The sequence below is a fragment of the Capricornis sumatraensis genome, chromosome 1 (genome assembly GCF_032405125.1).
Source record: "Capricornis sumatraensis isolate serow.1 chromosome 1, serow.2, whole genome shotgun sequence".
NCBI lineage: Eukaryota > Metazoa > Chordata > Mammalia > Artiodactyla > Bovidae > Capricornis > Capricornis sumatraensis.
Window position 1 is genome coordinate 252133271 of NC_091069.1, and position 18509 is coordinate 252151779.

At 48.0% G+C, this 18509-nt stretch overlaps 1 protein-coding gene and 1 pseudogene across 1 annotated transcript in view; both read left to right on the forward strand.

Annotated features, from left to right (window-relative positions):
* Window positions 1–8215, forward strand: part of PCNT (pericentrin) — a 107338-nt gene extending 99123 nt beyond the window's left edge. Inside the window, exons 41-47 of the mRNA XM_068969567.1 lie at window positions 1662–1760; window positions 2626–2858; window positions 4541–4635; window positions 4700–4710; window positions 5562–5662; window positions 7333–7460; window positions 7899–8215. Of these exons, the coding sequence (XP_068825668.1) occupies window positions 1662–1760; window positions 2626–2858; window positions 4541–4635; window positions 4700–4710; window positions 5562–5662; window positions 7333–7460; window positions 7899–7942 (711 nt within the window). The 3' untranslated portion in view covers window positions 7943–8215. The remainder of the gene's footprint in view (window positions 1–1661; window positions 1761–2625; window positions 2859–4540; window positions 4636–4699; window positions 4711–5561; window positions 5663–7332; window positions 7461–7898) is intronic.
* Window positions 8216–13794: 5579 nt separating this feature from the next.
* On the forward strand, window positions 13795–14074 carry LOC138090838 (ATP synthase membrane subunit K, mitochondrial pseudogene; annotated as a pseudogene).
* Window positions 14075–18509: the final 4435 nt, after the last annotated feature.

Genomic DNA, 18509 nt, shown 5'->3' on the forward strand with positions numbered 1-18509 from the left:
AGGCTCCCTCCAGTTCCTGGTTTGCTGGGACTTTAGCCATGAGTGGATGTCCGACTCTGCCGTGCTTTTTCTTCTCCTGTTGGTGGGATAGTTTGGTCTTGTTTAGTCTCTTAATATGGTGAAGTCCATTGACTGTTGAGTGTGGACTCTCTCCTTGTTCCAGGAAAGCCCGACCGGGTCACGATGTATTTTTCTCTCCATGTGCTGCTGCGTCTGGCTTACATGTTGTTGTGCTTTTCTGTGTCTGATTTCAGGAGGGATATTAATCTGGACAGGTTTTTTGTTGTCTCTGGTTTGGGCCTTATTAACGAGCTGGGACATTCTCCCTCCTCTTGTTTCTGGAAGAGAGTATGCAGAGCTGGTGGTTTTTTCTTCTTTAAATGTTGGTTAAATGCACCGTCTGTGCCTAGTGTCTTCTCTTTAGGAAGGTTTTAATGATGTGCGTGCTTATTTCTGGTGCTGCCGGGCAGAGTGTCCTGTCGAGGTTGGGCGAGTCCTGGCGGCGTGGGGCCTATCTTTCAGTTCTGTCCGGTTCCACTCTGTTGGTGTGAAGCTCTGTGGAAGGCAGAGCCCTCTGTGCTTGTGACGTGGGGCCCACCCACAAGCAGACCCACGGCTCTGCTTCTTGGCAGGAGGGGTTATAAGGCGAGGGCTGCCGTGGGCAGAGTGCCTGGCTCTCTGCCCCTCTGGCTACTGCTTGGAGTGTGTTTTGAGGCTTCTTATTCAGAGCACCCTGGGTGGACTAAAGGCATGGTCTCCTGGGATGCTTTTGTCTCTCCTGTGGAAGTTAGGCAATCAGGAAATTAAAGGAATGAGTGAGTCAGAGGTGGCTGGGGGCAAACTGACATGGGCGTCTCCTTCCTGTCAAGGTGGCCTCTGTCCCTGAAGTGTCTCCTTCCAGGGAGGCCAGGTTGTGTTAGAACCTTGAGCGTGGTCTCTGCCTTCTGCCCAGCAGGGAGGTGGCACAGCTCAGCACCCGCCTCCTCCTGGTACTGCCCTGCATGGTGGGCCATGGCCAGGCTGCCTTGAAGGCCACTGATCATATGACCCTGGGCAATAGGCAGCTCCTGGTTGTCTGTTGTGGGTGGCAGCCTTGACCCTCCCTGCACGGTCCTCCTTTTGTTTATGTATCCCCTCTGGAGCTGCGGGGTGCTTGGCACAGCAAGGTGTCAGGCCGTGCCACCAATATGGGATCCCATCTTCACGATGTTCCCTCTTCACGGCATGGCCCCCGAGGTGTCCAGGGTCTGTGGTTCCACAGGACTGAAACAGAGCCAGCTGTCTGCATCTGCTGGGAGTTGGCCTTTCCAGGGAGGATGAGAGTGTCTAGTAGGCTTAAAGCTTTGAATTCTCAAATGTTGAGGGTTTTTTTTAATAAAGATGTACCTTTTGTGCAATCATACTTCAGTAAATGGTGGGTCATAACCACCTCTGAGTGTTAATGGTCTGTTAATAATCACGTGACGGTTTGGGCACCACTGAGAAGAGGCTGAAGTGGGACCCAGGTGCCCGGCACCTGCCCCAGCCCCGCCGTGTCCAGAGGGCATGTGTGGGGGATGGCTCGGGGCTGGGAGCAGTCCCCACTGTGCTGTCAGACACTTTTCTCGAGATGCTTTGCCGGGAGAATGACTGTGTAGACACACCATCTGTGGTCCTTGCAGAGGTCAGACAGGTCTGCCTGGAAGCAGGACAAGATGGTCTCACCAGGCTCAGCACGACACCCAGACCCAGCACTGGACGCCGGTGCCTGCAGTGCCAAGGTGAGCGCGAGCCCGCGGGCAGTGTTAAGTGTGGGGACGCCATCTCCTGGCCGCTCCTGACGTGTTCTTGTTTTTAGGCACGTTTTAAGTTCACGACAGCATTGAAGGGAAATTACGGAGATTTCCCACCCCCAGCCCCCAAACACTATCCACTTCCCCGAGATGGTGCATGTGTTGCAGTTGATAGATCCATGTTGTCATCACGTGGGGGCCACTCTTGGGGCTATACTTGCTGTGGGTTTGATGAGTATAAGACCACATGTGTAAGACAACATGTATTCCCCACGCCAGTGTCATGCAGAGTGTTCTTACCGCTTTACAGAGCCTCCAGGCTCCACCCGTGGTGCCTCTTAAGATCCTGGGTTGGGGTGAAACCCCTGATGCCTTGAATCTCAGGGCATCGTGTCTGCAGCCTGAGAAAACCCTTGGCCTGCAGTTCACGCAGCATTTCTGACCATGAGGCCCAAGTGGGCCTCTTGAGGGAAGCCCCGTCAGGATAGGATGCCGACTTCTGCCTGTGACCTCAGGATTCCTGCAGCCTCCCCTCCCTGGATGCCTGCGGGCCTGGGAGCGGAGCTCCACCTGCCCCTAGTCTGGCCCACGCTCGGTGGTTGATTCCTGAGGCCCTTGGGCTCCTCCAGTGCTGGCAAAGCAACATCTGCTCTGCGTTTTGTCTGATAAACCAGATGGAACTCTGAACAGCAAGGTTGGTTCTTGTCACAGATGTCATGGGAGCCAACCCCTATGATAATTTCTGAGGCGAAAGTGTGGTTTTTCTAAAGCACCTGGTGCAACAGCTCTGCTGTGGAGACTTCTGAGGAGGTCTTTGTCCTGTGACCAAGTTTCACTGTTTTTTTTCTTTTAGATGGAAAAGTTGTACCTGCGTTATTTGAGAGCAGAGAGCTTTAGAAAAGCCCTGATTTATCAGAAGAAGTACCTTCTGCTGCTCATCGGTGGCTTCCAGGACTCTGAACAGGAAACCCTGTCCATGATCGCCCACTTGGGGGTGTTCCCTTCCAAAGCAGACAAGAAGGCAGCGGAGTCCCGCCCCTTCACCAGGTTCCGCACGGCCGTCAGGGTGGTGATCGCCGTCCTAAGGTACTGCCTGTCTGCTGGTGTGAGGTCCTTTGGTCTTTTAAACTCTACAGTTGTTTCCTCTTTTAAGATGAATGACATTTGAGGCCTTAAAATGTAAACGACCTTTATCTTCTGGAAACCACGCTGTGCAGAGCTACACCTTCTGAGACAGAAGGATGTAAGGCTGCCTTTTTATTATAAAACTAAGCCTTCCTCTTAACGGGGCTCTTGTGATGACAGTCTGATCATGGTTAAAACTGTATTTTGCTTCTTTGCATTTCAGTTTCTTATATTTTAGTCAAATCTGTGTTACATGAAGGTCGCCATGTGCACAGGAAGACATGCCCTCCCCCTGTGGCATGTTCCAGCCCTCCCTGTAGACAAGCTCTGAGCCTGCGCTGTGGGCAGGGGGTGCCCCTGCCTCTGAGTGTCCACCTACCTGGCCCTGCCCAGCCTCCAGTGTGTGTGCAGGAGGCACTTTTGGAGTGAGGTGGACTTCCTGGTGTGACGACAAGAAATTTTGACTGTTTCACAATTAACAGTGATGAAAATCTATTTCATTTTATAATTTTAATATCTGCCATATCTCTAAAAACGTCTGTTCTACTAAGAACTGTACATCTGTGTCTGCTCTGTGTTGCCCACGGAGGTGCCTCTTCCAGGCCACACTCACCTGTCTGCAAGAACAGGTGCCATGGGGTGAGCAGGGCACCCTGGCTCTTTCCTGGACTGTATGCAAAGGTCAGGGGGTCCCAAGGCCCTCGAGATGCAACGCCCCAGCCGGTTCAGCTGCACACCTACTGGGAGCCCCCCGTGGGGGTGGGCACTTCCCTCTGCGTTCTTCTGAGGGCAAACCGTCCACCCACCTGACTGTCACTCTGAAATCCATCTGTCCTGTATTTTTGGAGAGCCCACCCTGGGCCAGGAAGAAGGTCACATGTGTGTGGGGGTGGCCAGATGGTCCATCTTCTGGTCAATACACAGCGGTGCCTCGCAGCCTTGGGACCCAGCAGCAGCAGTGCTGTCGGGGCGCTGCCAGGGCTCATCGAGGAGAGGGGTCTCGGGGCCCCCACACCGCTTCACCTCTGGTCCCCATGAATGGAGTGATGCATAGAGAGCAAAAGGCCATCGAGCCAGACAGACCTCAAGCTGGCCGGGCTGGGAACTGAGAGCAGGGCTGGGAGCACAGGGCGGGGCGGGGCTGTGATTGGAAGGGCTGGGCGTGGGGCAGGGCCTGGGAAGGTGCTGGCGACTGCCTGGGTGGGGCTGGGAGGCGGGGCTGTGATTGGAGGGGCGGGGTGGGGCCTGTGGAGGTACTGCCACGGTGGGGGCTGTGCTCGCACTCCAGGGTCTGCTGCTGCTAAGTCACGTCAGTCGTGTCCAACTCTGTGCGACCCCATAGACGGCAGCCCACCGGGCTCCCATCTCTGGGATTCTCCAGGCAAGAGTACTGGAGTGGGTTGCCATTTCCTTCACCAGTGCATGAAAGTGAAAGTGAAGTCGCTCAGTCATGTCCGACTCTTCGCGACCCCATGGACTGTAGCCTACCAGGCTCCTCCGTCCGTGGGATTTTCCAGGCAAGAGTACTGGAGTGGGGTGCCATTGCCTTCTCCGACTACAGGGTCTGGTCAGGGCTAAATGTTCTTGGTTATTTACACCCCGACTTTGCTCTGGTTTTCAGTGTTTTTCTTCCTTTTTTGTAGGTTACGCTTTTTGGTTAAGAAGTGGCAACAAGTAGATGGCAGAGGAGCCCTAGCCCTAGGCCAAGCACTGCGCCCAGGTACCTCTGACCCCACATGTTTCAGTAGCGGGGTTCCTTCTCAGTGCCAGGTGGGAAGACACAAAGCATAGTGAGAAACCAGCGACTCAGCCAGTACACTTGTCAGGAGGTGCAGGGATTTTGAAGGAAAATGGTTTTCATTTGGGCAACAAACACAGGTTTGTATAGTTAATATCTATGAAGAAAGCGGTTCAGAGGAGCATAGCAATGACTGAAGGATACAGAAATGCTGAATGTATTAACTGATAGTTTATTTTCAATAAAAAGTCTTTCTATTCCTTAAATGGAGTGAAGTTCTACTTCACTCATGGAGCGTGGCTGCGTCTTTTGTTTCAGTCCCGTCCAGTCTGCGGTTGTCCCCTACCATATCTGACCAGCCAGGCCCGGGTATAGCCAAGCCACCTGGGCCATCTGCAGTGGTCAGTGCCCTACATGGCCACTGGGCTTCCCTAGTGGTGCCCGTCAGCTTAGACTTCCAGGTGTGAATCCTCACATCTTGAAGTCAGATGGCTTCAAGGTTCTTCAGGAGGTTTCCCCACACCCCCTGCCTCTGATGAACCTGATAGCCTCCAGGGTTTCTGCGTCTCACTCCTCAGAGCTGGCTGTGGGAGATCCACCTCAGGCCACTCAGCGCCCTCCTCTCTCCATCGGGGTGCTGAGCCCTCCTCCAGGATACTGCCCACCCAGATGCAGATGGTCAGGGTCTGCCTTTGCAGGAGCATAATGCAGGTGTTCAAAACTCAGTTTCCTTCTTGAGGTTTTTTTAATACAGTTCTTATAATGAATACTTTTTAAATGTCTTGAAATTGTCATGCAGGCTCTTAAAAGCTTGTAAATTTTAAATTTTGGTGGATGAGCCTTTACTAAAATGCATTTTTCTCTTTCCTTAATCCCTTTGTTGTTAAATATTTCTAGGGGAAGGATTCCTGGTACCACGGCGGCAGCAGTCTCCACCTGTCACCCGTGAATCCCCACCCACCCGGGATGTGTCTTCCAGCCAGCCTAGGGACCCTGTGTCAAAAGCATCCCCACGCAGGAGGGAAAGGTGAGCGGAGGAGCCTCAGCTGCTTTTCCACTACGGGGTCCTAGCTGTCGGCAGGGGCAAGTCTGCAGAGAATGGGGCCTTGCACAGAAGTGTTCTGGGGCAGATTTGTGTGGGTGCCCAGGTCCGCCTCCAGTGGAAGGGCCCCCGGGCACGTGAACCCCCACACACATGCACACACTCATTCACACACATGGAAGAGTTTGGTGTTAGCTTTACTTAATCTCTTTTCTTTGGGATTTGGGGGTTTTTGCATATGTAATATGTCTTTATACTTATGACTTACTTGGCAAGTGAGATGTTAAAGTGATAATGTTAAACATCTGTAAGTTATTTGGGGGAATAAGGGTTTTCAATTAAGCCTTGTAGTTAAATGGTAGAGTGTAATCGTGTTTACAAATTCAAGTGAGGAAAGGTTTCCCTGGTGGCTGGGGTGGTGGGAGCTGTGATTCTGTGAGACTGTGAAGTGCTGCAGCCATGGGGTCACATGCCGCGGCCTTGATCATCTTCATGATTTGCACCCCAGTTTCCTGACCATGAGATTTCTCAGCCAAGCACTGCATGTGAGAGAGATGTGATTTCCATTTCCACTTCAGATTGACACATAAGTGGTAATAATCGTATCCAAATGCTCAAGTATGATTTTACAAGTCATTTATTTCATTGACTATGACTTCTCCAGTATTTTGAACGTACCCATGAAGTGGGTAGAAAAGCTCAGTTTGTGTCTGTGGTGTTGGACCTGCACTGGGGGCTCGGGCAGGCGTGTCATCTGCTTTCTCTGCGAGTGCTTTCCTGGGACTCGGAAAGGAGCTCTCAGAGCAAACACGTCCACCTCTGCCCCCAGCTAGCAGGATGAAACATGTTTGCTGTCTCGCTTCATGGCCTCTGGTTGGTGATGACGCCTCCATTTGAACTGTGTGTTAAGAGTGTGACAATCTTGGGCCTAACTGCCCTGACCGGAGGAGCCAGGCCCACAAGTATGGGCAGCCTGTTGTGCTAGAGGCTGCGTTTCTGCTCGCATGTGTCTCCGCTGAGCGTATCCTACCAGTGCATGCAGTCCCTCCGAGAAATGTGTTTTGAAAGTCATGGCCCCAGAGTGAGGCAGAGCGTACAGACATGTGGACCTGTGAGGACCCAGAAGCCTGGTTCTGTTCGAGGAGGGCAGGGACTCTCAGTACGGCTGTGGGCCCCCTGGGCCCAGGCTGGTGCTCCTCTGAAAGAATAAGTGGTGGCCAAGGCCTCTTGTGTGTGGATGGTGCTTGGGTGAGTAAGATGCTCGCTGCCCTGGGAGCAGCAGTGGGCCGTGACAGGGTCACTGGAGGTCAGGAGGAAAGGCAGCCACATGAGGGATGCTGGGCTGAACCGGGTGGGATGCTAGGTAGAAACTTGTGTGTGAAAATTTATTGAATTAAATAATACATAATAATACACAATAGCTTTTAGTCATCTTATACTTGGAGGCCTTGTAAAAAAGTTAGTTTCTAAAGGACAGCATAGCACTGTTTTTAAAGCCATACTTTCCCTTTGTGGTGAAGAAAAGATGGGAAGATAACATCGTTTACCCTGTTTCCCACTAGTGTGCAGTCCTGGTGCCACTGCCTGTTACACCCCTGCATTCTGTCTGCTGAGTTGACTTCTTTTTTGTCACTTGGTTGTTTGTGTGTTTGAAGATCCAGTCCACCCTCAAATCCCAGATCAGAAAGATCCCTGACTGCTTCTCAAGATCCAGAACATTCCTTGACGGAGTATATTCACCACTTAGAAATGATCCAGCAAAGACTGGGAGGCATGCCACCAGGTAACCCAAGTCCTGTCTTCCCCTGTGACCCGAGAGACTTGGGAGCAGTCAGTCGTGGAGGCGGTTGGGATGCAGCCTGGTCAGCCTTGTCAGTGACTGTCCTGCTGACCAGCTGTCGCTGAAGTACCAGGAGGAGGGTTGGGAGTGCAGGCACCTGGGGGCTGGGGAGGAGTGAAGGGCACACCACGTGGGGGTTGCGGGCTCAAGCACCAGATGGGCCTGCGGGCCTTCGTCTCTCATAGCCGTCACACCGTGTTCACAGGGTGTCGTCTGTTCAGTTTCTCATCCCTCATAGTTTAAACTACTGCGCCTCTTGATTGCTGTTTCTGTTTTCACCAAAAATAAGATTAATGCAATGGAAGTGTTTGGAAATTGTGAGATTCCTCTTAAAAGACGTGAAGCCTTCTAACAGATTGCTTCATTTCTCTTTGTGTTCAGAGTCCACTTCAAAGAAGGCCTGCTGCCAGAAGATTAAACAGTGAATAAAGTCCTGTGACAATTTTGAGGAAGACATTTGATTTTCTGAGGGGAGCTTGTGCTGTGGCATGCCGAGTGCCAGCCCCGTGTCATCCGTTAAGTGCTCTCACCCTTACATTTTGCTGCGAAGCCAAATGGGGTATTTTCTTTGTAATTCAGCACATTTTCGCTTCTCATCTTGACGAGGTAGCCCCTTGGTTCTATTTCGGTCATGCCTGCATGCCTGCCTCCACAGAGGGTAAGCAGAGGATGACTTCCTGTTTATTTTCTTAAAGTGTACAGCTAGAAACTTGGTTTAAAACAAAAACATTAAAAAAAAAAAAAAAGAGCCCTGATGTACTTGTGAATAGTCCTGTGTTTTGTTGTTTCGTTTATCCAGTTCACTTTTATCACTGGCAAAAAAATAAAAGTTAGAATTTTTTTTATAAACTCCTGTCAGTCAAAAAAACTCTGAAAGCCCTGGTAAGACAAATAGCCATGTGCCTGTTGACTCACCTTGCTTGGGCTCTTATTTTATTTTTGTTAGACGTATTTATTTCTCACGATTAGGATCTTTTTTATGTTTTACTCGTGCTCACCTGTACCTGGTAGTGATGTCCAGCCAAGTGTCTTTACCCAAACAGCCACTGTAAAGGCATATGTACAAGTATCTCAGTGTGTTTCTAGGACCTTTGAACGTGATGTTTATTCTGCTGGGCTTGGTTTCAATATACAACTTCTTCTAAGCCACTGCTTATCTGTCTTTGGGATGGGTTTTTCTCTGTCTGCAGCTTGGGTGCGTTTGCTGCCGCTTGGCCAGTATGCCGTAGGTCACTGTTCTACAGCCATCCTACCTTTTCCAGTCAGTCCTCATTCTTCTGTGTGACGTTGCTGAAGCCGAAATCTTGACCGGCTCCAGGCGCAGGAATCCAAGAAATGGCCTTTCACTCTCAACGTCCAGAAGAATGACAGTTGAAATTATGATCAAATACTGAATAAATAAATATCCATGTACATCAGTGTTAAGCTAATGAGGGAGGGACTGGGCTCATAACCACCATCACACCAACTTGTTACCATGGGGGTTGATAATTAAAAAGAACACAGGTCACACCTGCTGATGAGGGAAATTCTTCATAGTAAAGCACCAGCTTATTAATATAGAGGGAGCGATAGATATAGTTAGAAAACCTCCAGTTCTGCCCTAAAATAATCAGTTCACATTAAGTTCACCAGCAGATCCTAAAACCAAGGGGAGGTTCCCCTTCATGGTGCAGGGGCCAAGGAGTGTCCACTGTGACCCCAGGGCACAGTCTCCTGCAAGGCAGATGTCACGTGGGAAGTAGGAGGGATGTCCAGAGTAGCAGTAAGGTAGAAAGGGCAGTGCCCTGTATCCACACACCTTCCTTCCATCACATGGGCTGGGTTTTCTGGGCCTCACTTAGCTGGTTGGGTGACAAGCACTGTACTTCCTAAAAGATCTGAGCCCTCAACAGTCTTGTTTCTAGAGGACTTCCTTTCTTACACAGTCAAACCTGAAAGTACTGAGTACAGGAGGTGTCCCTGGAGATACCAAGTTACAGGTACAGGTTTCACTGTGCTCGTGCTGTGCCAGCCCCCAGGCTTCCCCACAGTGACCGGGTCGCTTACACCAGCCGATGCAGGAACCCCCACCCCTGCTGGTTCAGAGGGACCACTGTCACCAGCACAGCAGAGCCCATGGATGGAGCAGAGTCACAGATAGAAAGCAGTTACTCCCCCAGGGTTGTCTGACAGCAGTAAGAGGGCCACGTCCCACCTTCTGTGGCCCCAGGCTGATATATTCGGCTGCGGGAGAAATGGCCATAAGTGGGTCGGCAGAAGGGAGGCCTTCCCAGTAAGTTGAGCTGCACCTGGGTGACATCAAGGAATCCTGGGGTCATGAGCCTAGCATGTACTTTTGCTGTGAGAAGAGTTTTCTGTCAGAAGCAGTGATGGTGAGCAAGGAATTTGGGAAGTCCCTAGAGGATTCCCAGCAGAAACAGCAGGTTCATCTGCAGAACAGGAGAGGACCGGGCACAGGGACTCGGCAGCAGATATTCCATGGGAACCCTAGAGAGCTGTTCATGCCGTAACTCTCACCTTCTCAACCTGCTTGCATCATCTTGTTCACTGCCACCTCTCCATCACCACCCAAATGTCCTGCAGTACAGTTCTGACACTACCTGGGGTCAGCATAGAGTCCCCAGGCAGCCCACACTTCTGCCTGGCTAGCTATAAGCTTGCCTGAGCATCGGACCTGCAGGTCTTTGTCCAGGTCTCATTCAAACCCAACAGCCTCTGGCTTTCTCAGTCAGTAGGCTGGAGCAGCAGCCAAGATGTGGTCACAGAAAGGTCCACATGCACCAAGCCTGGGCCTCTCTTAGTTGTGGGCTCTGCAGGGTGTCTTTGACTACTTGTCTTTCATTCTGGAACGGAAACCGTGATAGTCCACAGACCACAGATTTTTCAAAGAATTTAGCTCTCACCATCTAAGGCATCTAGGGTACTACTTCCTACTCACTAGGACCAATTATTATGATATGATGATATCTAAGCAAAGACCCTAAGGTAAGGCAGAGAAGTTGTCCCTGCCCACTGAGGAAAAATGACAAGGGAATCTCACGGTAAAAGCTTTCATGATTGCACCTGGGACATGCCATCACCTCTGGACCCCATCAAAATTGTATCCCCAAAGAGCTAGAGAAGTACAAGCAATAACACTAGATGTAAACAGCAGCCTTCCACTGAAAACCAGAAACAGTATGGTCTCAGCTCAGGTTGCTATGACAAAATATCACAAACTGGGCGGTTTATAACCAATGGAACTTTGTCTCAGAGTTCTGGAGGCTTAAAGTTCAAGATCAGGGTGCTGGCAGGGTGGGTTCTGGTGAGGGCCCCTTCTGAGTTGGAGACAGCTGACTATTCCTTGTGTCGTCACATGATGGAAAACACAGTCGGGAGCGAGTGCTCTCATGACCCTTGTAAGGGCACTAACCCTGTCCTGAGGGCTCCACCTCACAGCCTCATCTGCCCCCCAGAGCTTCTGCCTCCCGCTGCCATCCCACTGTGGGTAGGATTTCATCACAGGAGGCTTGTCCATCACCAGTGCACACAGAGCTGGCCTGAACAGACCCTGGAGGCATACATGAATGACTCAGCAGGTGGTCAGACTCGTGGTGCTGAATCTTCCTCCTACCTCATGTCTCCTCTTCAGGCTGCATCTGTGGTTTCAGGGTACATTCCCTGTGACCAGCTGGCAGAACAGGAGGAAGCACAGGTTTGTTCTGCAGATGGATCTGCAAGAGTGCTAGCCTCAACCAAAAGTAGACAGTTGTCACACACATCCAGCTTGGGGCTGTGGAAGATTTCCTATCAGCCAACTTTGGACGGTGCATCGTGGTCCACTGTGTATAGAAAGAGCAGTGACCTGAGTTCCTGATCCATAAGTTTTCCCTGAGTAGTTGATTGTCCAGCTGGTTAACACTTGACAGAGAAAAGATTGCCAAGTGGTACCAAGGATGTCTACAAGGCAGTGAGGAGACCTGCCTCCCACAAGACCCACTGTGGGAGTGCAGAAGGTAGACAAGATGACTTGCCTGTGGGTGTCACTCAGCTTCTTTCTTCAAGTGGCAGCAACCAGACCTCTCACCAAGGCCTCCTGGCTTCTTCCTGGCATTCTTCTCAATGCTTGAACTGCCAACAGCAGAGGCCAATGCTGAGCCCTTCATGTGGTGAGCTGGTTCCCGCCATCACGGAGGAGGCAGTGATTGGTTCCACCAGGAACAGACACAATTCAAGTGTGGCTTTGGCTCCCCTGTCTGCAGTACATCTGCTGACACCACTATCTGTGGACCTGGAGATGTTTTACTCGTTGCTGTAGTTCTACATGACACTGCCCCTTAGAAGCAAGCATACTTTAAAGCAATGAAAGTGCAGGATGAACTCGCACATAGACTCCACTGGTCTAACATGTTGTAGGAGGTCACCAAGAAGACATGACTGCTGGTTGACCTGTGAGTTGGCCCTGGGCTGTCAGAGTTGTGCATTCCGCTTGCCTTCTCCACACTAGAAGCTGCCCCAAGGGCACAGCTGGGAGAGAGCAAGGTGGTGGTGAGACCATATGAAGGTGTGCATGACTGAACCCAGTTCGGGCATCCATATAAGCTCTTAACATTCTGGTGGTTGCACCTAATACCAAAACCAGACAAAGATGCCACACACACACACACACAAAAGAAAACTACAGGCCAATATCACTGATGAACATAGATACAAAAATCCTCAACAAAATTCTAGCAAACAGAATCAAACAACATATTAAAAAGATCATACACCATGACCAAGTGGGCTTTATCCCAGGGATGCAAGGATTCTTCAATATTTTAAAATCAACCAATGTGATATACCACATTAACAAATTAAAAGATAAAAACCATATGATTATCTCAATAGATGCAGAGAAAGCCTTTGACAAAATTCAACATCCATTCATAAAAAAAAAAACCCTCCAGAAAGCAGGCATAGAAGGAACATACCCCAACATAATAAAAGCCATATGTGATAAACCCACAGCAAACATTATCCTCAATGGTGAAAAACTGAAAGCATTTCCCCTAAAGTCAGGAACAAGACAAGGGTGCCCACTCTCACCAATACTATTCAACATAGTTTTGGAAGTTTTAGCCACAGCAATCAGAGAAGAAAAAGGAATAAAAGGAATCCAGATTGGAAAAGAAGAAGTAAAATCCTCACTGTTTCAAGATGATGTGATCCTCTATGTAGAAAACCCTAAAGACACTACCAGAAAATTACTAGAGCTAATCAATGAATATAGTAAAGTTTCAAGATATAAAATTAACACACAGAAATCCCTTGCATTTCTATATACTAGCAATAAGAAAACAGAGAAATTAAGGAAACAATTCCATTCACCATTGCAATGAAAAGAATAAAATACTTGGGAATAAATCTACCTAAAGAAACAAAAGACCTATATATAGAAAACTATAAAACACTGATGAAAGAAATCAAAGATGACACAAAGAGATGGAGAAATATACCATGTTCATGCATCGGAAGAATCAATATAGTGAAAACGAGTATACTACCCAAAGTAATCTATAGATTCAATGCAATCCCTATCAAGCTACCAATGGTATTTTTCACAGAACTAGAACAAATAATTTCACAATTTGTATGGAAATACAAAAAACCTCAAATAGCCAAAGCAATCTTGAGAAGAACAGAACTGGAGGAATCAACCTGCCTGACTTCAGACTATACTACAAAGCTACAGTCATCAAGACAATATGGTACGGGCACAAAGACGGAAATACAGATCAATGGAACAAAATAGCCCAGAGATAAATCCACACACCTATGGACCTCTTGTCTTTGACAAAGGAGGCAAGAATATACAATGGAGAAAAGACAAATCTCTTTAACAAGTGGTGCAGAGAAAACTGGTCAACCACTTGTAAAAGAATGAAACTAGAACACTTTCTAACACCATACACAAAACTAAACTCAAAATGAATTAAAGATCTAAACATAAAACCAGAAACCATAAAACTCCTAGAGGAAAACATAGGCAAAACTCTCTGACATAAATCACAGCAGGATCCTCCATGACTCACTTCCCAGAGTAATGGAAATGAAAGCAAAAGTAAAAAATGGGACCTAATTAAACTTAAAAGCTTTTGCACAATGAAGGAAACTATAAGCAAGTTGAAAAGACAGCCTTCAGAATGGGGGGAAATAATAGCAAATGAAGCAACTGATAAGAATAAATCTCAAGGGTAGGATCGAGGGGCAGCAGCATATGGTGAAGGACATAGGCTGTAGAGTTTGAACCCTTTGAAAGATTGAAATCATGGCAGGTCCAGAAGCTGATGCCCAGTTCCATTTCACTGGTATCAAAAAATATTTCAACTCTTACACTCTCACAGGGAGAATGAATTGTGTGCTGGCCACATATGAAAGTATTGCTTTGATAGTCTTATACTTCAAGTTAAGGTCTAAAAAAACTCCAGCTGTGAAAGCAACATAAACAGATTCTGAACTGTATATTATCTGTTAAGTTCCCATGCCTGAAGAAGCTAATGTCAACTTATCATGTGATACTCAATTTGTACAATAAATTATGAACCTGGAAAAAAATAAATCTCAAAAATATACAAGCAACTTCTGCAGCTAAATTCCAGAAAAATAAATGACCCAATCAAAACATGGGCCAAAGAACTAAACAGACATTTCTCCAATGAAGACATACACATGGCTAACAAACACATAAAAAGATGCTCAGTAGCACTCATTATCAGAGAAATGCAAATCAAAACCACAATGAGGTACCATCTCATGCTGGTCAGAATGGCTGTTATCAAAAAGTCTACAAGCAATAAATGCTGGAGAGGGTGCAGAGAAAAGGGAACCCTCTTACACTGTTGGGAATGCAAACTAGTACAGCCACTATGGAGAACAGTGTGGAGACTCCTTAAAAAACTGGAAATAGAACCGCCATACGACCCAGCAATCCCACTGCTGGGCATACACATCGAGGAAACCAGGATTGAAAGAAACACGTGTACCCCAATGTTCACCGCAGCACTGTTTACAATAAATATCCAGGACATGGAAGCAACCTAGATGTCTACTGGCATATGAATGGATAAGGAAATTGTGATACATATACACAATGGCATATTACTAAGCTATAAAAAAGAATGCATTTGAGTCAGTTCTAATGAGGTGGATGAAACTGGAGCCTATTAATACAGTGTGAAGTAAGCCAGAAAGAGAAACATCAATACAGAATATTAATGCATATATATGGAATTTAGAAAAATGGTAATGATGATCCTATATGCCAGGCAGCAAAAGAAAGACAGATGTAAAGGACTCTGTGGGAAAAGGCAAGGGTGGGATGATTTGAGAGAATAGCACTGAAACATGTATATTACCATATGTAAAATAGATGACCAGTGCAAGTTGAATGCATGAAGCAGGGCACTCAACGGCAGTAGTCTGGGAGAACTCAGGGATGGGGTGGGGAGGAAGATGGGAGGAGAGTTCACACTGAGGGGACACAGGGGCACCTGTGGCTGATTCATGTTGATGTATGGCAAAACCACCACAATGTTGTAATTATCCTCCAATTAAAATAAATTAATTAATTTTAAAAAGTTAAAGACTCTGGTGGATGCAGAGTTATCTTCTGGCCACCCAAGACAAACCTCATCAGTTCCCTGCTTATCAAACCTGCTGCCTGCAGACCTGGAGGGTCTGCCTCTTTCTTAGATCTCTCCTTGCCCTCGTGTACAGGGACTAGTTTACGAACCAGCATTACAGATGCCATCGCTGGAAGCAGTTGCCTGGGCTGAAGAATGGAATGGCTAGCTGAAGGCTTGCTTTCAGCACCAGCTTGGAAATCAGTCTTTCAAGTTGGAGGTAATGTTGCAGACTGGTGTGTGCCTTAAACCAGTAGCACATATACCATGCACATCCCTTACAGCCAGACTGCAGGCGCCTGAAAATCAAGAGGCAGACTCTTCCACTGCAAGTGCAAGCTGGATTCTCTAGTTTCTTGATCACAGTTAAGCAAAGGAGTACCAAGATAGCCCATGTGGGTCACGGGTTCCACACATTCTTCCTTGAGTATAGAGCAGCCCTGCCCTCTCCACTGCCCAGATGGTGACTTCTCCTTTTGCCTCCTGGTTCCTAGATTCAGGAACCCAGGGTTCCCAGACATCATTCATTATTTACATCCAGTAGGACAGGGAGTGTTCCTTTTGGGGACCAGGACCTCTAACCCTGCAGAATCTAAACTTGGAGGACAGGAGGCACAAAGTTCTCCAGTGAGCCATTGGGAATGCTATTAAGTGGGGCCACTCCTGTTTCCACCTTTGGATTTTAGACTCAGGTATCTTTCTTGTTGGGAAATGGTGCCATCCCATCTCTGCAGAATATTGCCTCCACCTTGGCGCTTCAGCCGTGTCTTTAGTTGACTGTCTCAGTGCTCTGTCAGGCAGCAGATCTGTGATCGCTGCACATCCTGCAGTGTAAAGTGCACCCTACATTTCCTTTGCTGTAAGGTGGGATCCTGTGCTAAAGGAGCTAACACTCCATAAACCCTTGCTGGCTGACACTTGTGGACAGGAGGTCAAACCTATCTATGCAGTATGAATCTATTTCTGTGAAAACAAACTGCTAGCCCTTCCCAGATGGAAGAGTTCCAGTAGCGCAAACAGCTGGTTGAACTTCGTGAAAGGAACCAAATCAGGAGCTCCTCATTGATCTCTTGCTGACAGGTTAGACCAAGCGAGTGGTTGGATCAGCCCTGGGACCATAAATAGCCTCCAGCTTCATTACTTTGGTCATTTTGTCCTTGTACCCATCATGCCAGCACACAGGTTGCAAGAAATGCTGTCCAATATCAACTTTGCCAACAAAGGTCCAGATAGTCAAAACTATGTTTTTTTCCAGTAGTCAGGTACAGATGTGAGAGTTGGACCATAAAGAAGGCAGAGCACCAAAGAATTGATGCTTTCAAACTGGTGCTGGAGAAGACTATTTAGAATCCCTTGGACTGCAAGATCAAACCAGTCAATCCTAGAGGAAATCAACCCTGAATGCTCACTGGAAGGACTGATGCTGAAGCTGAAATCCAATACTTTGGCCACCTAATGTGAAGTGCCGACTCATTGGAAAAGACCCTGATGCTGGTAAAGATAGAAGGCAGAAGGAGAAGGGGATGATAAAGGATGAGATGGTTAGATGACATCACCAATTCAATGGACATGAACTTGGGTAAACTCTGGGAGATGGTGAAGGACAGGAACACCTGATGTGCTGCAGTCCATGGGGTTGCAAAGAACCAGACACGACTTGGTGACTGAACACCACCACCAAGCCACTCCATCCAGGAATGAGGCTCAAGATTTTCCCCCTCTGTCCACGTGTCCTAAAGGCTTCCCCATATGGTCATAGGTGTGAAAGGAGAAGGGGGCTCTGATACAGCAGCAGTGGGTGCCCTGTGGGTCTGGGGCACCTATCCTGCACTTACCTGTGACCCCTGAACAGTCTCATGCTCAGTCTTGAACATTTGTCTTCCACCTGGTGGTGGATTGCTGCTGGGCCAAACCACCCTGATGACCTTGTGAGTTTGGCAGAACCCACTAACAAGGCACTGTTTTGTCTGCATGTTCACTTGGTGTCCCAAGGCCAGATGTTCCATCTCTATCAGAGCACAGAAGCACACCAAGACTTTTTTTTCCCTAAAAGGAAAATAATTCTCTGCTTCCAGGGGCATGGCAGAACCTAGGGTCCTGCTTCATGAATCTCCTACTGAGATGTGCCAGAAACTCCACATCATATTGTTCCCCACCACCACCACCACCTGCTAGACCATATGGCTGGGGCAGCACAACTGCCTGCATTGCAGCCTTGACCAATTACAAAAACTCTTACTTTTCTGGGTTCTTCTCAAACCTGGAAGTCTTCCAAGTCACCCAGTATTTGGGCCAGAGCACTATTCATAGGTATGGAATATGCCACTTCTAGAACCTGAAAAGACCCAACAGTATCTTCCTTTACTGATGGCTGAAGGTGCAAGATGCAGTAATTGTCTTTGCCTTTTGGAAGGGATGCCCTAGGGCTCCACTGACCACTGGATCCCTAAAAATGTTACAAATGTAGCAGGTCTCTGAATCTTCACAGGGTTTATCTGCTACTCTCTGGAGCACCTGTATCTTAGCAAGGCCTCCAGCATCTTTGTAATATTATTGATGTAATGGAGCAGTGTGATACTCTTCAGGATGGTGAAGTCTTTGGACTACAAGAGGGCAAAAGAGGTAACATAGCCTTCAGGCAAAACTGCATCTGTGTTCCATGTGAATGTGAAATGGTCCTGATCCTTTTTTTCTGATGGGGACAGAAAAGAACACACCAAATCGGTAGCCACCTCCTGCATCTGACACAGAAACTACTATCAAGGCTGCCACTCAGTTGAGTTTGCAGTGTACTGCCATCCTCCAGGATCCAATTTCTGCAGGGATCATAGTGGTGAATTTAAGATTTGGGGGACCACCATGCTGTGTCCTTTAGATCCTTAAAAGTGGCCCCCAGTTCTGCCACTGTCCCACCCCTAGAGACTCTATGATCTTGACTGGAACAGATCAGTTTTAGAGGTCAGTTTTCCACTTGTTTTCCACTTGACTTTTCAAAACCAGTCAGTTTTCCATTTGACTTTTCCTGTTGTGATAGCTCTAACCCTATAGGTCAGGGACCCAACCTGAGAGTAACGTTAACTGCCAAGTACATCAATGCCAATTATTCAGTTTGGGACAGGGGAAATGACCACAAGCAGGTCCACAGAGCTGGTGGGCCTACTGTAAGCTGGACCTTGGGGAGGACTCCATTAATTGTCTGGCCACTATATGCAGCCACTCTGACAGGGAAGCCGTGATGATAATGCAGATGTCTGGATATCAAAGTCAATTCAGATTTTGTGTACATCAGTCTTCAGAATGTTTGGCTACCCACTTTCCCCCTGGGTGTAGTTATCAAAGGAAATGG